The sequence below is a fragment of the Rhea pennata genome, chromosome 1 (genome assembly GCF_028389875.1).
Source record: "Rhea pennata isolate bPtePen1 chromosome 1, bPtePen1.pri, whole genome shotgun sequence".
NCBI classification, from domain to species: domain Eukaryota; kingdom Metazoa; phylum Chordata; class Aves; order Rheiformes; family Rheidae; genus Rhea; species Rhea pennata.
In genome coordinates, this window is record NC_084663.1 from 103065676 (window position 1) to 103091188 (window position 25513).

The 25513-nt window shown below is 48.5% G+C and overlaps 1 protein-coding gene across 2 annotated transcripts in view; it reads left to right on the forward strand.

Annotated features, from left to right (window-relative positions):
- IGSF3 (immunoglobulin superfamily member 3) overlaps positions 1 to 25513 on the forward strand; it is a 108841-nt gene that overhangs the window by 60681 nt on the left and 22647 nt on the right. The window contains exons 3-6 of one of the 2 annotated variants that reach the window (XM_062597374.1): positions 10048 to 10458; positions 12292 to 12681; positions 14402 to 14803; positions 18618 to 19022. In XM_062597374.1, coding sequence (XP_062453358.1) covers positions 10048 to 10458; positions 12292 to 12681; positions 14402 to 14803; positions 18618 to 19022 — 1608 coding nt within the window. The remainder of the gene's footprint in view (positions 1 to 10047; positions 10459 to 12291; positions 12682 to 14401; positions 14804 to 18617; positions 19023 to 25513) is intronic. The other variant, XM_062597380.1, reaches the window with a different exon arrangement.

Consider the following 25513-nt stretch of genomic DNA (forward strand, 5'->3'; position numbering starts at 1 on the left):
AGCCGTTGTAGATTCCCATATTCATGCTCTTAACAACACTTGTGAGCTAAGTAAAACACATCAGCTTAACCCTTGGTGAAAAAGGTGCGTGCTAATGTGTTCTACCCATGTAGAGGGTACAAGCTCCCTCAGGAGCTTGTATTAAGTTGTGGGAGCCGGCTCGGAGCTCTCTGGCTTGGGACTGGGGGAGCGCTAAACCCTTACAGAGGTGAGTGTGCAAAAGAGGGAGGGAGAGCCAGCAAGAGCTGCTGGGGAGAGAGAGAGGATTGTGGGCTGACTCACCTGGGCTCATTGCTGGAGGTTACCACCTCCACAGGTGGGCAGCCAAATGCACAATGTTGTCCAGGGCAGTTTGCAGCCTGGTGCTGCCTTTCCCAAACACCTTCTCCTGGACCACATCTTGGGGAGAGCTCGTCTGCATGGGCTGGAGCTGTGCCAGGAAGTGGGCGGATGGCTGGGGCCGGTGGTCTGTGATGCGGTGCTGGAGCTGCATTTCGTTCAACAGCTGAGGTGGAGGCAGAGACCCCACGGCCGGGGACAGCCCAGGCGGAGGGCGATGTGCAAGCCTTCCCGTTGGCAAAGTGGTGGGAGTAGGCTGCTACCACAGCGTGCCTGAATTCCCTCTGGTTCTGGTTTGGGTCCTGGCCTGTAAGAGAGCTGAGTGTTTCATACCATCTGTTGTAACCATAGAGCACACATACCAAATATAAAGAGAAATTGCATCTTTTAAGGTGTTGGGGAACAGAGCAGGGAAATCCAAGCTGTCATAAATCACAAGCTTCCCTGTTGCAGAAAGGGGTATCATCATTCAACAGAAGAGACCATCTGCCAGGAGACATTTCTTACGTGGACAGCCTGTAAGACTCTTCATTTGGCTGTGCCACCCCTAACCCTGTCATTTACCTTTGGGTGGCATTGCTGCCATCACAGGGCACCTTTTTACCGCTCTGCGTGTTGAAGGCCTGCAGGCTGGCTTGTCTGCCTGTCCTTCTGGAGAGCACCTGACTCAGAGCAGGGTTGCAAAAGAGTGTGTGTGTGTGGCGGGGGTAGATGGTAAGGGGTTTTGTCCCTCCTGCTGCTGGGAGATGGAGAGCCTGTTCTCTCTGCCCACACCACGCACCTGGGTCTCTGTGCTCTGGGGGCACCTCTGTTTCCTGAGCATCCCTGCCCTTCGGGCAGCCTGTAAGTCAGTGGACACTTTCAGTGCTATTCACTTCACCCATGCTCCGGCTAATTTTTGCTTAACGAACAAATGATGACTCTCTCTGCTGGGTGCTTCCTTCTCCTTTCACATACCACCCCTTTCTGGTTTCTCTTTTCTAATGAGGTCATTTCAACTTCTCTACCTAAATTAGCTGTCCTAATAACCAGATGCTCCTTGGGGTACATTGGGACTGGGTGGGTGGAGAAAAAAAAAAGGGAGCTTGTTAGAAGTCTTTCTTCCCCAGCTCCCTATAGCTGCTTCAGCTGAGAGCAGAGGGGCACGAGAGAGATGGTAGGGTGTAGCGAAACTGAGGAGGGAGGCATAAACGCTACTTCTCCCAGGCACCCGCCATGTTACGTTAGAAACAGTGGAGAAAAGAGGCGCAGAAAAACGAAGGAGCAGCTGCTGCTCATCAGTGAGAGGAGGCTCAGGGGAGCGCCCTGAAGTCTGCTGCGCTCAAGGGGCAGGCAGGAGCCCCCAAGTCCCCTGGTGCAAAAGGGAGAGCAGATACTGTTTCTCATGAAAACGAAGCCCTTGGTCATCTGCAAGCCCCTGGGAAAGCTGTAGCTCCTCTGGGTCTATCGAGGACAGCGGGAGCTGGAGGCAGCGTCAGGGCTGCATGAGTCCGTTCTCGTTGCCTGTGAGCCCCGGGCTCCTGGCTGGTTTCTCGGTCGAGCCTTGCTGGCTGCGTAGCCCTGGGGGTGCTGCGAGTGCCCCAACCCCGCAGCGGGGCAGGCGGGTGCCTCCCGAAAGCAGGCAGCCGGGGCAGGACACGGGGGCGCCTTCGGCAGAGAGCCTCCCCTCCTCGCCAGGCACCGCTGGAGCCGGAGCAGGCTGCGCCGCCACGGGATCCTCTCCTGTTGCACACCAGGGAACGTAAGTAATCATCCCTAACGAGCGTGCGAAGCGGGTCGGATGTGTGACTAACGGATTCTGCAGCGTGCAAGGACTTCAGGCCTCGAGTCGGAAAGCTGACCTAATTTCCAATTTACATATCTTTTATCCAATTCTCTCTTTTTTTTTCCTCCCTTTCTTTTACATTATTTATATATATATATATGTATTTTTTTTTCCTGTGCCCTTTCTTACTGGCTGTTTGAACTCATCCGGTTACTTTGAGAGATGCATTTCTATCGACATAATCATTCCAACCAGTCGTTAATGTACAAACAAGGATGCTATTGTAATCTGAGGATTTATTGCTACTGCTGTGAAACAACTGCTATGCCATCTTATTTAACTCTTCGGTTCCCCTGTTGCCTTTTACTGGCAGCTGAATTAGTAATAAGCTACCCTTTTAAAAAGCTGCATTTTTTTTACCTTTTTATTTTATTTTATTTTATTCCTCTCTTTCAGCTACCTTTCATCTGAAAATATCTTAACCTCCTTATTTCCCAGGTGGAACAGTGTGGATTGGGCTTTACTGAAGCAAAGTAATTCTCAAACTAACCAGATTATTTACACTTGTTTTGAATTTTCCTTGCAGTATCAGAAGCCACTTACATGTTGATAGGTGGTGAAAAGAAGAGAGAAAGTTCACAGAGACCATTTTTTAGGCGCTCCGTGCACTTTCCAGAGGGGAAGACACCCCACACGGCCCCCAGTAGCAAGTATATCTCTGGGGCTGGTAGATATTCCTCTTTAACCCTCCTGCTGTGGCCTGCTGGAAGTTAGGTCAGGGACCCCACTGCTCTCCAGACCAGCACTAACCTGGGAGAATCCGTGTGCTAGGTACATGCATTTCCCTTTGCCAACCAGGCTTCAGCTCTCTGGGCTCTGTACTACTTGGAAAAAGGAGATGCCGAGACAAAAAGCATATTCATAGTTAGCCTTGCCAAAGATGCATCATGTCTCCAAACTACACAGCACAGAGCTGCCACTCAGAAGAACTGTTACAACTGTGGCCTATTAACTCACGTAAAAATACTGTTCTCTCGGCATCCTGTTAATACCGGTACGGATCTGGGGAGCATTTTCCTCCTCCCTGCTGCAGTGACTGGAATCCTTACTGCAAAGTCTTGCTGCTTTTTCACCATGACTTTTATCTAATTCTCCACTTCAAGAGTCTAACATGCATGTTTGCAAGTTGTGTGTCTTGCAGTTTGTTCAAAAACGTTTCTGTGGGTCTGAGCAAAGGCTCCTGGAACAACGTGTAAGGTGAATACTTTCCGCTTCCCAGTAAAAGCTCGTAAAGCACTTTGCAAGGACTGTAACAGGCAAGTCTTGCTGGCTCCTGGAGATGGGTCTTTTTGCAATGGTTCAGCTTCAGTGAGGGCTGGCTGCTTCAGCAAGCATCCCTGTCCAGCTACACTGCTTCTCTGAGCACACCTGCGCAGTAAAGGTAACTAGCACTGGTTGAGGCAGAGCAGGCATCTTCTCTGTCCTCCAGCACCTGCCAGCCGCTGGATGTTCAATGGGCTTGGTGTACTCTAGAGCAGTCAGGAGTCAAGGTGGTCAACTCCGCGTCTATAACAGAGTTTGCATGTGAAACCTGATCCTCATAATTCTCTCTCAGCTTCTTCAGGTAACCTTTCATTTTACAATTTTAGGATAGCTCAGTAATCTCCCGCTCTCCTTTCCCCTGCTCCCCCACAAATTCTGGTCACAGATAGGACCTTGGGCGGTGCATGAAACTTTTAAGTAGCAGCAGGAACAAAACTTTTTGTTTATTCCTGTTCTTTTTTACCCATGTGACCTGTGAGTTTTTAGCTGAGATTTGAAATTAAGGCAAGGGAGGGGCGTTACCAGCATCATCATCTCAGTGTTGTGTGCTTGCAGAGGTGACATTTGGGGGTCTTTGTCACTTACACAGCAAGTGTTTTTCTCTGTGCTGGAGACATTAGGCCATCTTCTGATTGACTAGGTAGGAGGAGTGGTGTCCGGTGTGCTGCAGCAGGTATGGATCGGTGTGTACAGCTAATTGCTAGGCATGCAGTCTGAGAGGATTACGTTGCTAATCTGAATATCTTTCCTTCCTTAACACCACCTTTTCCTCTTGCCACATGCATGCACATGTCTTTAGATCCTGTCAGGAATGGAAATAAGTAGCGGCATCGGGGAGGGACAGGAATGTGGCTTCCCGAAAGCTTGCTGTGGCTGGGAGGCGGCAGGTCCTTTCCAGTTGTTCCTGTTGCATCGGGGAAGACTGATGACAGATTCCCCTTCTTTCCTCTCACAGTACTTCTGGTTGTTGCAAGGCAATGACAGTGTCTTGCCTGGCTCCAGTAAAACTGGGTGCTTGATTTTCTGCACTAGAGACAAATGAAACCTCTTTTGCTTTGATGGCAAAGGGGATTGCTAGTATTAAGGAGATACGGGTGCAGATGCCACGACTCTGGTAATGGGTAATGTGGTGTAGCGAGGCTCCCACAGTGGTGCCCTCTGGGACAGTGCTGGTGATCACAGAAGGGATAGCAGATTGCAGAGGATAATAATGAAATGTTAAATCCTTGTGCCTGGCACTCCTGCCTGCATTCCTCTTAGTGGTGTCATTCAGTGTCTGCCAGTGCTTTCTCTGAATTGGCGGTCTTGAGCAGCTTGTTCTTGCAAGAACAACCAGAGGGATCAGGGAAGGAGGTTGGTGGCACTGTGCTGGGATCCCTGCGGGGCAACAAGATGTCATGGGGCAGATGGAAACATAACTCTCACATTAATTCCCTTTAAAATCCGAGCAGTGTTTCTCAGCAGAAAGCAACTCCCTGGGTACAGGGAGTGCGTGTATTTGTTCTTCCTAAATAGTTCACACTTGATGCCTGGCAAACTTAGCTCTATCCAGACCGTATGAGGTATGTAGCTGGGGACATAGGATAACACTGTACAGTTTCTCTGAAGTGTGTTGGAGGATAAAGGGAATAAGGAATCACAAGAGAAGTAGAGACTGGTGGGTTTTCTTGTTGCAGAGTGGCCCTGAGATGGCCCTGCTGTGCTGGGTAGTCTATATAATCTGGCTTGCCTACAGAGTAAGGCTACAGTCGCAATAAGTGATTTTTACAGCACTATTTTACAGACTTTAGCTAGAGAGCTTTCCTGCCTTTGGCTCCCAGCTCTGTCACCACACATGCATCATTAAATGGGGCAAACAGTGTCCCAGACTTGGAAGCAGACGAAATGTTGGTAGCTCTCTCATTTGTGTCTGTCATATGAGACTTTTGATTACCTGTTGCTGAGGTGTCATAGAGATTTTGGATACCCAGGAACAAATCAGAGACAGCATGTGCAAAGTGAGGGGCACCCTTGGTCTGGCATTTGTCTGCGTGAGGCAGCTTGCAGCCAGGCCCTCTGGATACAGGCAGCTCAGAGGAGAGCCTTGATGCATGCCAAGTCCAGAGCTGGGAACTCCAGGTTTTGTTCCCCACTTTTTCCTGGAAGACCTTCAGTCAGTTCCTTACCTGAAAGCAAATACCTGATTTCCCCATCTGTTGGTACTCAATGTTGCTCACAACATGATCATCACTTGTGCTTTACTGAGGTGTGTTTTTGAAGCAGATGTGACTGGAGCTGTGTGCACAGGCTTCCCTAGGATGGTGTGCACCTTGGGACCAGTCTCTTGGGAGAGACCTCTTCCTTCTCTTCCTCCTCCTCCTCCTCCTCCTCCTCCTCCTCCTCCTCCTGGCAGGAGGGCACTGGGCGCCTCCCTAGCTAGATCCCTGACACCCTCTAGTGGCAACAATTCTTACATTTATTATTTCAAGAGCTCTCACAACTTGGGTAGTTTGTGCGCTGCAGCCCACCCACCTCTGAGTTCCTATCCTCGTGGCCTCTGCAGCAGCTCATGGCTGAGGACTAGTAGGAAGTGCCATATTTCTTGCTGCTTTTAAAGTGATGTAAGTAAAGGCTTGATGCTGTCCGTTCTGGCCAGTATCAGGAAACGGGCTCAAGAATGGCAGTAGTGGGTAGGTTTGCTCCAGGTGAGCGCTTTCCCACTGCTTGGCTAACCACCACCAAACTAGTGGCAAGGGCGAGCTGTGCAGACACAGCTGGGTGGCCCAAGAGCTGCAGGGCTGGGCAAGGTGGCCGCAGGGATGGACTTGGGTTGGGAGGAGGAGGAGGCAAGGCTGGATATTGGAGATTGCACAAGATGGGCTGCCTGAACTGCACGTTCAAATGGGAGGAGAAGCAAGCAGTAGCTGGGAGAGAAAAAAAAAACAAGCCAAAGGATGTGTCTTGCAGCATCTGTCTAAGTTCTTATTCTTATTCAAGTGTTGCCAAGCTCCAGTTCATACAATAACAACTCTCTTCTATATTTACCATTGCTTTCAATTTGAGCTCAGTTTATTTTCTCGCAGACTGATGTCCTCACATCAGAGAGGCAGGATTTTTGAGCTGAAGAGGCACCGGGGCCTCCCCTGCTTCCCTGAATAAGCACGCACACTTTCTGCTGCAACGCTTAGCTTGCAGCAGAGTGAGCCTTATGGCGAGGTCCCCTGAAGCCCTAGCAAGTCTGGAGAGTGCACAGCTGTCAGACAAGTGCTGTCATTGGGATACGGCTTTGCAGCATACTGGTGGGCAGTGGAGCTGGGGTACCCAGGTAAACTCTGCGGGGAAGTTACTCAGGTCTACGAGGCTGGATATGTGAACTGACATCCTTGAAACCTGAGCTTGACAGCTGGCTTGAGAGAAGTTTCTCTTTGAACGTGTGATGTCATGCTCTGTAAAGTACCTTTGCAGAGTTCCCTGCTTATTTTTCTTTCTGTGACCTACGGGCCTAACCTGTTCCAGCTTTCTGTGCTCATACCTATAGCCTTCTTGTTGGTAAAGGCGCTACACTGCAAAGCAGTCAGGGAGCTCAGCTGATGCGTGAGACCAGACTGACTTCAGATGGCTCTGTAAGAGCCCCAGATATTCCAGAGCATTCAAAATGAAATGGTCCTCAGGTTCCTGAAATGAGGTGTGATGTGGTTCCACATGTACTTTCAGAGCAGCGTTTTCCCCTTTCTCCTTCCCCCTTCCCCCAACCTGATACACCAGACACATCTTGCAGTGTAACTAAAAAAGTTGCTTGTGCATCGCTGGCCAAGCGTGAGAGCAATGGTGTTGAACACAGAGCCTTCCCCCTGGTCCAGCCAACTCAAAGCACTTATCTGTCCCTCGTGACATCTCATCCTACAGAAAGTGGACTTTCACAAATTGGGCTTTCATTTAGAGAATGGGTCTCTAGTCCTTCTTGTTATGACAGTGACCTGCAAAATGTAATCCCACACCAAACCAATTCAAAACCACTGCCTCAAGCATGCATATAACCTGAAAAAAGTCTTACTGATTCATCTGCTTGGGAGGATATGGTTCAATTTTTTTACCCAAAAAACAAAGACTGCAAGATAGGGTGTCGAGGGTTATGCAGAGCTCCCAAACTGGGGAAGGAGGATGGGCACATCTCTGTAGAGCATGGAACTGAGGGAGGGAGAGGTGTTGAGGTATTGGGGACTGGGACTGCATCTCTGACTGGCAGAAGGGAATCGTCCTTGTACTTCTTCTTATAGCTGTTTTCACCCCGTAAGTTGTACGGACATTGGTATAGGGAGCTCTGCCTTTGAAGCAGCTCGGCAGGAAAGTAACTCGAGCAAGATGGAGATCAGATTTAATTCATTTAAATAATATGAGAAAAAGGTTTAAGAGACCGTGGCTGGAGGGCAGAGAGAATGGAGCTGCACTGCTCTGGAAATTATGCAGAGAGGTTTTAAATGAGAAATTTAAATCTCATCATGCAGGAGTTGTGAGGCAGGAGGTTTAGTTGCTGGCTGTTGCCACCGCTTTCGAGCCAGAGGGAAGGAAGAAACGCAAAGCAGGACGGGCTCCCGATGGGCACAATGAGGCCTGGAAGATCGACCCGAGGTTGTTAGCTGGTGGGCAGCGAGCAAGGCGGCAGGGTGAGGAGGATGAGGGGAAGGGAGCAAAGAGGGAGAGATGGCTGCCCAGACCAGGGGCGATGACTGCTATGTAAATGGTTCTTACCACGTACTTTCCCTGCTTGTGGCAGTAAATTCCCTGGGTAGTGAACTCTTGGTAAAAGCGAGTGCCCCCATCTAGGCTGGATGAGGGAAGATTTCCCTCTCATTTCCTTCATCGCATGGTGTTTTTCTTTCCCCTCTTCTGTTTTAACTTTTCTGCTGTAAATAATTCCAGTGTTGCCTTTACTGCAACTCATCATTTTTTTGTTACAGTGCCTGAATGAAACAGATGAAACTTCTGGCAACTTAACTAATTTTGTCAAGTCTTTCAGTGTTGTCAATGCAGAGATATGTTAATTATATTCTGTCAGTACATAGTGGCACTATGGGCATTAACAAATTCAGTGATGCCGCCTTGTCTGCCTTGTGTACAGACATGGGGAGGAGTTTTACGTTATTCTTTTCAGTGTGATGTTCTTGAGACAACAAAGTTTAGAAACATTTTTTTTTTCTTTTTAAGAAAGTCTGTCAAATTGTGATAGAACCTCTTGCTAAAATTAAGGTGCTGTACTTGTAAACACATGCTGCTGCAATTTTGGGTTTTTTTCCCCCCTCCTGATTTTAGTAGCTGTTTGCTCTTTGGAAATCTTTGTAACTTTGTAAAAAAGTAGAGGAGGCAGGGAGAAAGCTCTGACTTTCCAGAAAATACCTGTTGGGATTTTGAGAGCTCTGACTCTTGGTCCCATCTGGTTGAGCTGCAGGGGTAGAGGATTGCTTGCAGTCAGTCATCTGTCCCCTTCTCTTCTGGATGTTACTGCCCACAAATCTGGACAGACAGGACCTCAACCGTGCCAGCACCAGTGTGGCATGCTGGTGGAGGGGGATTCATTAATCCCAGCGCGTTTCAGCTCATACTGATGTGTCCAACTCTGAAACTGCCCTGGGTGCAACGTGGCAGAGGGGAGGGTGAGCCTCCCGAGGCATCCGTCCGAGGGAGCGAGAGGGCTTTCTGGCTGACGTGGTGCTCCGACGCCTGTGCTGTGTCCTGCCTTCTGCCCTCCTCAGAAAATCGGTTGTTTGCCCCTGTGACTTCACTGCAAGAGTTTTTCCCCCAGTGTGCCCCGTGCTCATACTGGGTTCGTGGCATTTACTTCCTTTCCACTGGTTAATCAACTTGAAATGTAGCCAGCAGTTTTATTACCAAATGTCTTGATGTGTCTGCATCCCAGGAACAAGCACTGGATATTTTGCAGTTGCATTGCTGCCCTCAAGGAGCCAGTTCCCCCTGAATGCAGAAACCCCATAGTTTTGCCCAAGGGGGTCATTAAAATGTGAAAGGAAATAAATAAAGCAAAGAGGAATTGGATTTCCTGACTTCTTTATGAGGGCAGATTAAAGGAACTAAGTATGTTTAGCTTGGCCAAACAGTAACTAAGGGGCTGAAGACCCAAGTCAGGGCTAGCAGAGCTAGCAGGACATGAGGAGGAAGGAGGGGAGGTTATTAAGCGTAGTCTAGGGGCATATGACAGAGCAATGGCACAGAAAGAAGGGGAGGCAAACCTGAAGGTGAGCCCACGCATCATCTTCCCCAAACTTGGTAGGAAGTGAATGCATTAAGCTGTGCAGTAGTAACCTTTGCAGAGTGATGAAAAACTGTGCGGTAGCTGGGACCACTGAGCAGAAATATAAGCTAAGCACTGGAACATATACTGTTAGTAACAGTCTTTCTCTCCCAAGATTTTGGGGATGATTCTCTTTTTATTTGGGGCTAGATGTGACCTAACAGAGCTTTGCAGTTCTTTGACTTATTGATTGCAATAGTTAAGAGAAACCTCTCCCCAGCCTTGCTTTCTACATATCTAGGCTTTAGTCACTCCCTGGGCTCAGCATTTTGAAGTTACTAACTCAAAACCGGTGTTTCTGCCCCCCTCCCCCCCCCCGCCCCTTTTGCTGCAGTCATCCCCGACTCGCTGCGTGTGACTGCCATACCACAGACGCTGAACAAGGTGGAGCGCGACTCCCTGGAGCTCAAGTGTGAAGTGTCCAAGAGCACAGCCCAGCACAGCCATGTCTCCATCGCCTGGTATCGGCAGCGAGGCAGTGAGCCACCCGTGGAAGTGATCTCCCTCAGCCGTGATTTTGTCCTGCGGGCCGGGAGCACCTATGCCCAGCGGCAGGCCACAGGAGATGTTCGCTTGGACAAAGTGGGAGAGACCACCTCTAAGCTCACGATCTACAACCTCCACCCATCAGATCAAGGTGAATTTTACTGCGAGGCAGCTGAGTGGATCCAGGACCCGGACAAGTCTTGGTACGCCATGACCCGGAAGCGCTCTCAGGGCACCATCGTCAACATCCAAGCCACTGGTTAGTGCCTTCTCTGTTCTTTCTTGCTCATCTGGGTGGTGGGAGAAGCCAAACAATGCTGTTGTGAGAAAGTGGAGAAGGGGACTGTGTGCAATACCTTTTATTGGGAGGCTTGGGTGCTGACCGGAGTGGTAAGTGATGCATATCGCATTACCTTGCTGCTAGTCTGTGCGCTGATATTCAGCAAAGTAAATAAGACTGCAAGACCAGGTACAGAAATCCCGTGGGTCAGATTATGTTCCTGTTACGTAGTCCTGCATGCTTAATGCAACACTGGGGGAAGCTGGGTCTGGTCTGGGACTTGACAGCTTCAGACTATGGTTCGCTGTAAACTCTGGGTGTTTGTGGTCTGCTGACCTTGGGTACACCCTGGAAGGCAACCGCTCCTAGGAGGGTTTCTGAGGTCCCTCACTGCCGGTTACCTGGAAGGGCACAGGCTAGGCTCCCTTCACTATATATGGCTTATTAAAATGTCTCACTTCCCTGGCCCACAGCTGTGTGCCTCTCACTGATGAGATGAGGATCTGCACTAGCAATGTCCCCCTTCACCCTGGTTCTGTCCCTTCTGGAGTCAGGGCAGGACAAAGCCACATTTTGCAGAGGGGAAGGGCCCCCCATAAAGATGCCTGGCCATACTGATAGGTGCTCTGCATGTTCCTAGGAAGTGCCTGCAGCTGCCCCATGCCAGGCTCCGTTGTCTGCCTTGTACCCTGCCAGGGAGGCTGCTAGCCAAGGCTGGGGTGGAAGGCGCTCTGCAAGAAGCCATCCTTTGTTGGCCTGTGGGCTACCTGAGAACAGGGAAGCTGCAGATGAAGAGCAACCAGCAGCAGCTGGGGCCAGCAAGGCAATTTGGGTGGCAGCAAGTGGCTCTGCCCTTTGTCCTGACACGGCCAAAGATCAGAAGCTGAAACAGGAGACAAAACTTGCATCTTAAGTGCTTGGTCCTGGCACAGGCAACGAGAGTTTTGAAAAGTGAGGAGACTCAGTGACACAGGCAGAAAATAAAACTAAAAAATTCAGCAAACACTTACTTATTGTGTGAGACCCTTTTGCAAGTCAAAATCCTCCTCTCAGCCAACACCGCAAGTTTCTGCTAAGGATCTAAAAACCCAGCTGATCTTTTTCTTCTTCTCTAATATCCCCGAAGTCCTAGCCTCTCCTGGCTAGTCAGGTGGTCAGAGTATGAGTAAGACAAGGCTCCTGGTCACCATCCTGCAATGCCACTGGATCCTCAGCTAAAAGCAGTTAGAAAAGGGGTAGCCACTCTGCTGGTGAGTGGTTGGTGACTTGACCCTTGTGGGAAGCATGGCAGAATAAGCACCAGTGTTTTCTGTTGGGCCAGGAGCCAGGGCTGCCAAGCTCTGTCACCTGCACTGTGCTGAGCCTGTTGGTGCCCAGTGCCTTGTCTCAGTGGGCTGGCAGCTGCTTCAGAGGACTGCATTAGTCAGAGCCCTCATTAGAGTGCTCTTCTGCTGTGGTCACAGCAGAGCTGCTCCTTACTAGTATAGGCTGGGGGAAAATGAGCAGTTCTTCCCTTCCCCTTTGGGTGGGGAGGCATTGCAGCTTTTCCACACTGAGCAGCAAGCTGCCTCTCCTGTGCCACAGGTGGACTCAGCTCTCACAGCAAAAGTAAGCCCCTGACCCCTCCACCTGCATATTTATGTGTTCAAGGGATGTTGATCGCACAGGGAGAGGGGAGAAACACAATGGCAAGCTGTAAATATAGCAGAGTTGTGGAAAGTGTGGTGTTAGTTGCTGGCCCTCACATGAGATGTGCTGGCCCTCCAGGTATGCTTTGGCTGTGCTGATATGCACTGGTTTGTCTCTCCCTAGACAAGGAGTTCAGTGTTCGTCTGGAGACGGAGAAGCGGATGTACACCGTGGGTGAGCCAGTGGAGTTTCGGTGTATCCTGGAGGCACAGAACGTCCCTGACCGCTACTTCTCCATCTCGTGGGCCTTCAACAGTTCCCTCATTGCCAGCCTGGGCCCCAACGCTGTGCCAGTGCTCAACAATGAGTTTGCCCAGCGTGAAGCCCTGGGCCAGCTCAAGGTAGCCAAAGAAAGTGACAATGTTTTTGTGCTGAAGATCTACCGCCTCCGCCTTGAGGACAGCGGCAAGTACAACTGCCGGGTGACTGAGCGGGAGAAGACTGTGACAGGGGACTTCATTGACAAGGAGAGCAAGCGGCCGAAGAACATACCCATCACTGTCCTGCCGCTCAGTAAGTAGAGATATGCCCACGCCGCCAAGGGGCCATTGCCAAGGGCCCTTTCTGTGCAGGGCGGCTGGCTTGTGAGACCTTGATGTACCTGGCCCAGACTTTAGCAGGGGGAGAAGGGAGGATAAGATTTATATGCTGTGGAGGCTTAAAATCCCAACTAACAAGATTTTTTTTTTTTTGAGGGGAAGAAGACAGTGGATAAAGAGGGATATGTGCTGTTTAGGTTCATAAATGGGAAACATGCCCGCACCTTGATAGTTGCCCCAAGCTGGCAGTTTTGCTTTGAGTGGAAAGTGCACGTGACAGCCTCTGGTTGTTTTATCACACTCTCTCCTCAGTTTGCTCTGCAGGGAGCTGGGAACTCCGAAGTTTTCTGCAGTCTTAATGGGAAATCCTGCTTGTCTGTGGCTTAAGAGTTGCCAGGTTCCTGGAGAGGTCTTGGTGGCTGTCGTTCAGGCGTCTTGCAAGACTGTTCCTCTGCAATTGCTGGGTTGTGCCCTATGCTAGGAGAAACCATGGGTCACATGCTCCTCAAGCCCAGGTTTGCTCTTCAGCATAGATGTCTCTTTTGGTTACTGTTTGTCTGCCAGATCTGGTGAAAACAACCCCATTAGTGTCTCATCTGAATGCCTTTTATGTTTGTCAGACAAACACTGTAAATACAGAAATAAGAGCGTGGGAGGAAAGGGTCCGCTGACTCATTCCTCCTTTGTCTCACTCTCAAACTCAAGTAGACATGACATGGCAAACCATGGAAGTATTGTCCAACTTACCCTAGCAGTGGGTTTTGACTGAACAAAGGAGTAGCTGAGAGAGGGTTTTGTGTAGTGTTTGCATCCTATTTTTTTATTTTATAGGGAAATGCAGCCCTCTTCTCAAACTCTTTTTTCCTTCTAATTTTTCCAAAAGAAATTCTAATTCTTTTCTTTTACCAATGTTGGGTCTTGTTTGTTTGGCATTGAAAATTATTCCAGTTAGAAATCTTTTCACAGGACAATTGTCTGAAATGCAGTACTTCTAGGCAAAGCCACTATGACAGATTTCATTCCTGAAATTTCATAAGTCACCAGCTCTAGCAACAAATGCGATGATTTTTCAAGGGTGCTAAGTGTCCAAAACTCCGATGGAAGACAACAGGAGTAACCAGCACTCAGTATCTCTGAAAAAACGGCTGTAAAGTTCAACATCTCTGGGAAGCTCAAGCTACCTTTTTTTTTGATGATGCCAAACATTTATAACTAACTCTTAGTGTTAATAGTGATGGGAGTTTGTGAGAGCTTCTCCTAAAAGGTGTTGCAGGAAGTGGAAGTGGCAAGATGGTAATCAGAATGACATGAACCGGAAAGCCCGGGGAGTTGGAAGGCTTTTTGGCAGAGCCACTTGCATGTGGTGCATGTAGCAACACAAATCCCCTGAAGTGTTTTGAGATGCCGTCCCGGACCTGCAACCAGAAGATGCGTCCGTGTCTCATGAGCCATAGGGAGAGCGAGCGAGCTTTGGCCTGCACCTGGTTTAAGTGTGCAAGTCACCAGGAGCATCTCGCTGCCCACAAGCTGTTTTTGGATGTGGTCACGCATAAAGTTAAGATGTGCCTGGACCCAAATATGTGGGCAGTTTCCTGCACCTGGTGAAGTCTCTCGGGACGTCAGTGTCCTTCTGGTGGACTGAGGATTGGCGAGTGTGTATCATCTTCCCTGTGTGTATGCGTTTTTCTCCTTAGAGACCAGCATCTCATTGGAAATAACCAACAATGCCAGCAATGTCTTGGAGGGCGAGAGCTTGCGCTTTGGCTGCAACGTGCGCTCAGGCTTTGGGCCCCAAAGCCGCCTCTCAGTCACCTGGCAGCTAGTGGACAAGCAGAACCGGCGCAGCGAAATTGTACGGCTGGATCGGGATGGCACCCTGCACCCAGGCCCTTCATATGCTGAGCGCAGCAGCTACGGGGGCATCCAGATGGAGCAGGTGCGGCCCGGTGCCTTCACCCTGGAGATCTTCAACAGTGTCAAGGCAGACGAGGGCCACTATGAGTGCCGAGTGGCAGAGTGGACACGGACACTGGATGGGGAATGGCAGATGGTTGGGGAGCGGCATGCTGGCACGTCAGTGTCTGTCACTGCTCTGGGTGAGTACTCGAGGTGCGGGGGCCTCAGGGCCGTGCTCCCCATGCCTCCCAGTCCCCCGAGTGTCACCTGCAAATGCCTCGTGGCGAGGGCAAGGTGCAGGAGATGCCTGCTGCTCTTGATTCTCCTGTTTTGCTCGTGAAAAGTAGGCACTTAGCAGCCAGACCCTGGTGCACAGTTCCCGGGTAGGTTGGTGCAAAACAACTGTGTACGTTGTTGCGTTTGAAGGCCAAGTCTGAGGCATGGCCATAAAGTGAGCAAGATTGGGGATAGCTAAATAGAGGGGCAGTGTTTCCGACATCCTTCCAAAGACAGAAACCTGCAGGCGAGAGGGCAGCGTAATGCTTCCTGGTCCACTGAAAGAGGGCCCCACATCACCTATGGTGCTGGAGATGGACTGTGGGAAGTAGAATTGTAGCACTCCATCAGCAATCCTTGGGCACTGAAGCTTCCTTGTGGACCCTAGGTAAACCTTACCTCCTCTCGCTAGTCCAGAACGAAACCTCCACTCATGAGACATGGGGACCGCCAGAAATTGTGAGCAGCTCCTACAGCATGAGAAGCCCTCAGGAGCCATGGTTCAGGGAGGCTCCTCAGTGCCTCCGCACAGGAGGCCTTGAGCAAGAGGCCCAAGACTACACCATAGTCCACTGACCAGGCTGAACTAGAAGTCAAGATCATTGCAGTACTTCTCTTTGAGAGAGAGCACCTCTGTTTCACCATATTGATGGTGAACCATATTGAAGTAAGAGAGGGCAGTTAAGGCATTAGAGGATTTGCAAAGCCTAGGAATTGCTTGGTCCAGTTCAGGCCTGGCTATATTGAATCCTGCACTGGTTCCCAAAGTACTTTGCGGGAGACTGAAGAACTGATGACTGTTCCTGTGAGGCCACTTGCAGAATGCCAGAGCTGTAAAGAATTGGTGCTCAGTGTTAAAAAGTTGAAATAGATTTTTTGGTTCTCTGCAGTATTAATCTTAAGCTTTGGCAAGATGTCAGAGAGACCAGATATTAAAGTCATATCATATTCTGATTAAAATCTTGCTTTTTCATCCTTTCCTCCCCTCTACTTTTGACCTTCTTTCAGAGGCTGCTCTGTCTAAAGCTAGAAATCATTGCTATACAGCTTCTGAAAGCAAGTAGGAACTTCCTAGTTTGTAAAAAATTAAAGGCAGCTTCTCAGCTAGTTTGAACAGCATTTTCCTCTTGAGGTCGGTGACATTTAGCCTGCTATAAGTCTGTGTCCATTCTCTTTACTCTGCTATTTGTGGAGGTTAGTGGGGATAGAACAGAGAGTACAACAGTAAATTAAGTGATAGAATTTTAAAATGCATCACTTTCGCTCTTACTGAAAGTTAAGATGTTCAGAACTTCCCAGCAGTTCCAGAAAATGTCATTAAAAGTTAGTTTTCCCTCTCCCTCTAATCCTTGTCCCTGAGAAATCTCTGGCTGTTAAACAAATTCTGTCAAGTTCTAAGAAATTTCCTAGGTCCTGTTCCTGAAACAATCAAAGACTGAAGTAGCTCCATGAAATTTTATGGCAAAAATGTTGATTTTTATTGTTGTTGCTGCTGAATCTGATTTTGTTGTTGTTGTTGTTCTGCTTAATGTTTGTAAAGTGTTTTGAGAAACTCAAAGAGAATATGCCAAGGAAAAGGGAGGTTTATTGCTACAGAAAGTGCTAGTAAGAAATGCAGCAAATTTAAGTGATACTCTCATTTCAAGTTAAGATCTAATCGTTTGCCAGTCTGCCAGGATAAGAAACTCTTTAGCTGAACCAGCACAGATTATTTTAGAACCCATAAATCTTCCTACACTGTGATTCTAAAGCAATAGCCAGAAGAGAGATTGGCTGTTGGATGAAATCGGATGTCCCTGAACTGCTGGGAACTTCAGTGCAGATCAGGGGTTTCAGTCTCTGGATGGTTGGGATGGAAGAGGGTCAGGCGCTCGCCTCTGTAGAAGTGAGGTCAGCTGGATGAGAGAATTTTGACACGTTGCTGTAGGCAGGTCTTGCACAAAAATCTGCCTGCTTTCATGCATGGCTTCCCTCCTTTTATACGAAGTCCTTCAGGAAGAAGGGCTTTTATGTGTTCACCCAAATGCCATGAACAATGTTTGTTGAGTTGAGGAATTGATTTGTTTTTTGCATGACAGTCAAGAGAAGTACTTTTCTTAAGCCCAGACTAACTGGAGATAAAACTCTACAAGCTCAGCTGGCCTTGAAAGAGAATCAGCCTCCTAGGGCCAGAAATCTCTGCTGTGCTGGGCCTCAAAACACATTGGCCTGGCCAGGAGAGCTGCTGCAGCGTCAATATGTGACAGCTTACGTGGGGATGAGATGTAGCAGTCTTCCAGTGGGCATCCTCCTTAGCCTTGTTTTCCTCTGCTGGATAATCACTGAACATATTCCAAGAGGCTTTAATCCCAAAGACTAGCCTGTTTTCTCAGTAATTACACATCCCAGAGCTCTGCCATAGTGATGCCTTTGGGTGATGAGGGCAGCAGAGGCACTTGCTGGAAACATGCTGACATTGTGGTGTCTGTGCTGTGGCCAGTTGGGCTTGGCAGCAGTGACTCTACAGGCTGCAGCTGAACTCCCAGCTGATCTCCTGGGACTGGAGAATCCTCTCAGTCTATAATTTTGAGCCCATGATAGATTGAAGCTCCATGATGATCTAGAAAACATTTCTGTTCCTGCTGGGTACTGGCTGGGGACTTCACCCTCAGAGCTACAATGAAAACTTTACCAGATGCCTGAATTGTCAACACTGCAAAGGGAGGAGAGCTCTTAACTCGCTCGAGATACCCAGCGGAGACTTCCAGGAAGTAAATCTTTCTTGTGGATGTTGCTGATGGAAAACTAGGTCCCTGCTAAATTAACAGGCTGCATTTAAGTAATCAGAAAAAAAGACTTATTTTTCTGCAATGCAAACAAATGAATGATGGAAATTCCCTTACCCAAAATGAAAATCTTATAACCCAAAATCTGAGATAGTCAACTAGGAATATGTTGTCTTCAAATTATTAATAGGCTGCTAGTTTTAAACTCTCCTAAACCAAAAAATTAAATTGGGAGTAGTTGAGGACAAATATGTTGACTGGCTTGTGGAATTGTGCATATATGATAATAGCTGTATAAAGCTATCTCATAGCTGTAATTTGAAAGACAACAAAAAAAATACACTCTATGAAGAACAGAATCCAGTAACCAGCTTCTCTCTTACTTACATTGCCTCCATCCTGGGATTTCATAACCACTGCCACCTCTCCAAAGTCTGAAAGCAAGCTGCTCTTACTTCCCTGACCTTTTGCCTGTGACCAACTGCAAACATGGCGTGGGGAAGGGAGAGGGATGCCTTGGCCAAGAGACAGCTGTGAATCCCAGGAGCTGTGGGTGATCAGTCTTGTTCCCTTTACAGAGTCAGATCTTGCCTTGCAATGGTTCTGTGCCCATTGCAAACTTCCCTTATGGGCTGGTTTGACGGCATGCAAAAGTACTGAGATTGGTTGCTCTCCCTCTGGGTTTCAGGCGGTCTCTCTCCTCCTCGCAGAAGTCGAGCATGTCCCTGTTGTCACTGCAACAAGTGCTTACTCAGACGGTCACTACTATGCAGGCAGCTAAGTGTGGGTTTTTTTTCTCATTGCTGTTCATGCCACTTTGCGATTGCAAATGAGAGAAGCCAGCACAACATGAGCTGCTGATTATTCCAGACCCATGGCTGGATAAGAACACTCTACCTTTTGCATATTAACAGCAGAGAGCAGGTCCTCGTTAGGCAAGTATCTCTCAAAGCCCTTTTCTTTCTTTCTGCAGAGGCTGGTTTTGCTGTCACAGCTATTTCCCGCACCCCTGGCGTGACCTACAATGAGTCATTCGACCTCCAGTGCATCATCAAGCCGCACTACCCATCATGGGTGCCGGTGTCAGTGACGTGGCGTTTCCAGCCGGCTGGCAGCACCGAGTTCCATGACCTGGTCACCTTCACGCGCGATGGTGGTGTCCAGTGGGGGGACAGGTATGCCAGCTTCCGGACACGCACTGCCATTGAAAAGGCAGAGTCCAGCAACAACGTGCGTCTCAGCATCAGCAGGGCGAGTGACACGGAGGCTGGCAAGTACCAGTGTGTGGCTGAACTCTGGCGGAAGAACTACAACAGTAGCTGGACGCGGCTGGCGGACAGGACCTCCAACCTGCTGGAAATCAGGGTCCTGCGGCCAGGTAGGTGCCAAAGGAGGGCAGGGAAGTGCTTCATGGTGATGGGCTGCTTATCAATCAGTGCTGTGGTGGCCTCTCAGAGCAAGTATTGCTCTTGCAGCTGCCGCTGAGTTTTCACACTTGTTAAAGACTTGGCTGCAGATATGTTAAGCCCTGCTCTCCACTTCAGAAGACGTTCCTCCTGTTCCTGTACTCCTCCTGTGCTGTTTGTGGGTTTTTCTTCTGAGAGGTGAGGTGACTGCTGGCTCTGTCCAGTCTCTGGGCTGTTCTTGTGAAATGGAGGGGACTTTCAGGATGCCACCTCCCTTCAGCAGAGCAGATTGGCTTGGAGAGCAGAGGGGAGGGGCAGTGCAAACAGTATCAAAGAGGAGAGGATCATCCTTCCACCAAAGCCTGTGCGTGGATACCTATCGTAGATGATACGCTACATCTTCTCTAGTAACTGACTGTGTCTCTTGCTCTGTTGGAGGGGTCCTCAAAAGCAACCAGTGGTAAAAAGAGCCTGATAGTCATCCCCAACAGAAAGTGAGTCCTTTCCAGTTAGAAGACACCAAGGCCATGGGTGCCTGCATGACTGTGCAACATGTAGGCAACAGACCCCTGGCATGGCCGAGAGTCAGAAAATCTGCGATGTCCTTTTGCTGCCTGTATAGTCACTGGAAAGAGCTAGGTGTCTTCTGTAGGCCACCTAGCTGACTCTTTGGTTGTACCTACTTTTCTCCAAGAACGATGTAAAAGCAAGGTCAGGGCAGCTCCAAGCCCCAGCTGCGGTAAATGGTTTATTGCTGTCTCAGATTTTAGGCTGGAATAGATAGATGTTCTGAGTGAGACTCTTGGCATCTTCGAGACCCTTGGCTCAGTTCCTTGCAGCACTGTTAGTTCTCCCCTCATGTGGTTTTGTGCACTGAGACTCCTTCCTCGTGTCTGTCTTTTGGTTTCATTTTGTGTGTTTTTTTTCTTTCTTTCTTTTCAGTAGCCCTTTTCATATCCTCCACCTACCCCCAACCCTTACTGTGTCTTTGGAAGAATCGGGATGCTGTGAGCTCTGTGCCCCTCATGATCTCACTATCCTGTTTCTTCCCTCCCTCTGTCCTTGCACTCATCTCTAGGTTAATCTTTTCCATTTATCTTGATTATCCTGACCTGTAATACGTATCTTAACTGCTCCCAAGGTCAGGTTGGTGATGTTCATCATTTTAGCTTATTTCCCTAGGAAACAGCGTTGATTGGAGAAGGTCACTGGAGTAATAAGCTTTTTCATGCTGCATCTCTGTGCATACGTGTGTGTGTGTGTGCATGAGAGAGAGAGAAAGAGAAATCCTTGGTAATACTTTCCAAAAGACAGCCTCTATGTTGCAGCTCATGAGGGCCAGAAGGATGTTTAAAGGTCAGTGGAAGGCCTAACATGCTCTGGCAAACAGTTCTTTACTGCAACAGTAACTATCCAGGATAGTGCAGTGCTTTACCAAAACAAGTTATCTAGGTCTCTACATTTTTTACCTCTCCCTGCCTCTCTACTGCTCAACAAACTACCACCATGGAAATGTTATCCACCAGTCTGATGAGCCTTGCATAGCATGGTTTTACAGCCCACAAGGGGATGGAGGAGAAGAGGGGGGCTCCTTTCTCTCTCTCCTCCTCAGAATGTCTCCCAGCACCTCTGTTGTGCTCTCCCTGCCTGTCATATCCATGCCCTACAGCCTCTGTGGGGTAGCTTGAAAGTTCTCTGTAAATACTGCTGGCAGCCATGCAAGTGTCTGCTGTGATTCTCTCTACTTTTGCAAGCTACAGAGGTCATGCTTTTGTTGAGTCCTTGGATGATCCAGAGAGAATCCAGGATGATGTGGGAGGCACCTTCCTCAGACACCTCTGAATGAATGTCATAGTGCCCCAACAGCCAGACCTGGGCTGCTGAAGTAGATGCTGGTTTTCAGATTAATATGCATTTTAATTAAATATGCAGATTAAATAGGTCTTTTTCTTAAGGGGGGTCGTTCAGGACCCCTGAACAATTAAATTCATGAGAGAGCTGTCAGTCTAAACCTGTGGCTCCCCATAGTCACATTAATTTGACATAACGTCAGCCTACCATTGGATGACTTAGTCCTGTCTTTCTCCTTTTCATTTGCCACTTGCCACAAGTTTCTGCCTTGTCCTACGTGCCAGTGAGTATGGGGTGAACTGTGTCTACTACCACTCTTTGAGCAAAACCATAAGGAAGGTATCTGGAGTTTTTTTTGGCAAATTGAGGTGGCATATATTTCCAGATTGTAAGTTAATGTTGAAATTCTAGTTTTCTCTTAAAACTCTGCTCCCTATTTGTCAGAGTGACCTTTCTATTTGACAGATTCAAGGTGCAGATGTGGCAATCGATATATGTCAGCCTTTAAAGTATATTAAGGTGAAAAGCCTTACAGAAAGGCAAAATTGTGGCTAACTGATTGCTTCATTAATCTCTTTGCTTGGTGAAGTCCCACATGCTCAAGAGATTAGGTGCCGGATCTTCTCTTGGTGTGTCAGTTTGCTATTGCAATACTTAGGCTGTCTCTTTTTGGCCTTCCTGCAGTGGGTTATAGGGATATTTGTAGATGTCATGCATGCTGTGTGATAACTGCGGAAGGGCACCACTGGCTTTGAAATGCATCTGTTAATATAGCTGCAGTTTCACGTATTGCAGTCTCAAGTGGCAAACAGGTAATTTTGAGGAGACTTCAGCAGTTTGAAACACTTAACTCCTTCCTTACTCCCGGGAAGAAACTAGCAGCATCTGAGAAACAAAACATGAAGCTCCCGAAGGAGGAAATGAATAGGGAAGCGATAACACATCTCTAAAGTGAAGCTCTGTAGGTGGGAAGACAGAAGGGTCCTCCATTACATCTTAGAGCTAGTTTTGACCTTTGGATGTGACCATTCCTTATCCCCTTGGGCACTAGGCCATTGTAAGGACTGACTGTTTCAGGAAAAAACCCTATAGAATACACTAGCTGTATGTGTGACAGCTTATATAGTGGATTTAGGTATCACGAGGGTGTGATATTCATCACTTGGCGATATGTGAAAACCCACAAGCAGCGACAGTAGTATCTGAAGCCCCACTATTTTTCCCATTCATTGCATGCTCCTTGGTGTCACACAACCCAGCACATTTATACAGCAATACAGCACTGGTTGTGCAGTAGAAGAAAGGTTATGCAAAAGTGCAGGCATGTTCCCCCAGTTAGCCTGTGTGCACTTTGGAGCGAGAGAGTGTGCACTGCTGTAGAGTGAGTCGTTTTTAACTTCTACAGACTGGAGCTGAAATCCAGCCTGGTTCGGGGGTCTTTTTGGCAGGATTATGGACCAGACTGGCTACTGGCAAGGTCGTTTGCAGCTGTTTTGTGTCCTTACGTCACAGTACTCTCCTTCTACTTACAACTCCCAGTGAGCTCATGTTGCAGCAGAGGGGGAAAAAAAGTGAGGTGCAATTCATGCCAGCTGCTTCCCCAAAGCCCAAGCTGGCAGGAGCACTGCACACAGAAGCGTGAGCTGAGCTTGGAACAAGCCCCAGATGCACACGTAAAGATGTTTTTTCCACCCTCATCCTTTTGTTTGGGATTCCCTTTTGTTACAGGATCTGGCCTGCTTCTGAAATCTCATTTATACCCCAAAATCTAGGAGTTCCCCTAATGATTCACCACCGCATGCCCTTACATAGCCATTACCTTGCCCTTTGTACACTTGTTGCTGTGGCCTTTACCTTTCCTGGCTGGAGAAGAGGATCATCCATACTGAGCTGATATGCAAGTCAGCACCCAGGGCAGATGTGTCCTGAGAAGGGACAGACATGGTAGCTCCCTGACACACACCGATCTCTTTGATTTTAGAGGAAGAGAAGGTTCAGGAGGTTTCTTTTGAATCCAGATGATCCTGAAAGCGTTTGGATTTAGTTGCTCAGGCTGGTTTCATCATACTAGCTAAGCCTATCTGCACATGTAGGATAGTAGCCTTCTCCTGCTCTCTCCGCTATTCCTTGTGTACCCCTCAGAGAGCAAATGTGCCATGGCTTAGTGTCCTGCCCAGGAGAGTGATACTGTAGATTTTATATGGGACAAGGTGAGACCCAAGGGCTGACAGCCTGGCTTTGCTTGTGGTTCCTCCTTGAGTCTTGGTCTCTCTGCTAGATTTTCAGGGATGGAGCTATTGAGACAGGGCATGCTGTTTGTGAGCAGCATGTGTCTGTGCAAAGTCTGTGCGACTCAGACAAGGGCAGCAGACAGTCTCTGGCGGCATAGTACATGATGGAAACTGTGCTGCAATCTGGGCAGACGAGGACATTTGAATATGACTCTTTTGACAAGAAGGTCTGAGCAGATTTGTGCTGGTGTATTAAATTGCTATTGTCCTCGTGTGCATTACTGCACTTATCTTTCCCCTGCAGTGTGAGCGTGAGGTGAGTCAGCAGAGCTGTGAGGGAACTGAGTGCTGGGAAATCTTTCTGGCAACAGCTGAATAGAAAAGGAGGGCTTTCTCTCAAGCAGGAGATTGTGACAAATCCCACCAAGCCCCCTCTTTATACTTGGGCATGGGCTTGCACATCCCAGTGCCGCTTAACAGCCTTTGCTCAATGCAGCAGAGAGCAACCTGGTGAGCAGGTGTCTGCACCAGGCTTGTTCATCTGGAGCCCAGAAGGCAATTGGGAGCGATTGTCTGGTTCTGGGGTGCACAGCACATTCGTGATGCCTGTGGGGAAACCAAGGCTGGCAACATGGAAGTCTATAAGACTCATGATGCCAATACCATGCCTTTTATCAGGATCTGGAGAGCAGGCCAATATCTTGCTTGCATGGCCCCTCCAACCTCCATGGCACAGACTTCCCCAGTGCCTATGCACTTGACTTTGGAGATCCAGCATTCCCCAGTACCCGGAGACCTTGGCGCTGGATGCTCCCTGGGCAAGGGACTAGGGCATGGAGAGAGCTCAGCTACTGATGTGCTTGTATTTGGCCAGCTGACCTTGTCCCTGCTGACAGCTGGGCATGGCCCTCCACCCCTGTCTTCAGAGGAGACACCTCACTGTGTGCAAACCATCAGGCTCTAATAAACGCGCAGTTGCGTCTGTGCCCACAAATCGATTTTTTCTTCCAATCTTCCTCCTCTCCTGCCCTTCCCATCCTTCCCTTCTTGCGTCATCCTTCTGCCGCTTCTTTCATTACTAATCCTGAAGCAGGCACATGGGGAGAAGCTGCAATCACCTCTATAAATTTATCCTCTTGCTACTGGTTGACAGTAATGAACGTGGGAGGAGGGATGGGGAGAGGTGGAGGAGTATGATAACAGAACAGACGCCAGGAGTCCTGGGCTCCTTGCTACTTTTTTGCAAGCCGGGCTATGGCAGATTGATTGACCTGGGAGCCGTCAAGCAAACAAGACAGTCAGACTCTTCATTAGAGCATTAATTAGCTTCCAGAGGCTCTCCAGGGGCTGCTTCGTAAAATTTGGTTTATTAGGAAATGTCAAGTTGAAACTATTATTGTGGAGAGGGAGGGTGGAGTCTCCTCAGCTGGCCTCAGAGAAGGGGTAAACTTATGTCTTGGATGTTCCTTTGAGAGCAGGATGAGCCAGAGCGTCGCTTCCCCAGAAATTCCACAGTCAGATGGATGCAGAGCTCTCTGTCACTCTCTCACTGTCTATAAGAAGCCCGGCAAGTGATGGTTTGGTGGGTGCTGCTGAAGTGACTGAGGGTGGGGAAGCTGCAGGGTGGAGAGAGAATGAGGCAGAGGACAGAAGGTATGGAAAAATATACAGCTTTATGATGTACTTAATGCTGGGAGGGGAAGAAGAATTTTAAAGCAATTGCCAAGACCCTTGCAGACTATTGGGACAGCCTTACTCTAACAAGTGTAGTCACTTTCTCCATTCATAGTTTTTAATAACATTCTCTGGGAGGAATCATCTCATGAAGTGATTTGAAAGATACCTTTTCTACCATGAGTGGCCAGTGGAGCACCAGGGTCTCCTAGACTCCTGAAGGATGGTTCAGACAAGTATTTTCAAGAGCCACAAAGTTCATACTTCAGAACTTGAGCCTTTTTTGCTGCTGGCAACATCTAACAGTAAAGTTCAACATGGAAAGCTAACAGGCCAGAAACTTCCTTAAAGAAATCAAGTCTAGAAACTGTCTTAAGTCTCTGCTTGTTTGAGCTCAGAGTGGTTTTGCTCTGTAGAAGAGCATTGCCTCTCTGCTTTAAAGCCTTCTGTGCCATATGGCAAATAGTTGTACTCTTAGTTCAGTGATGAAGGAATTCAGGAACTGCTCTGTAGAGACAGGAGGCTGATAATCAGCAGCCACAACTGTGGTGCAGAACAGTCTCCTCTCCTGGATGCTCAGGCTTGCTTCTTTCCCTTCATTACCAATGTGGTAAGACCTGCAGTCCTGAATTGCTGCCTCTGTTATTTCCTATTGCTTTCCAGCACACTAAACAGCTAAAATGAATGAATCAGTGTTGTGTGACCCA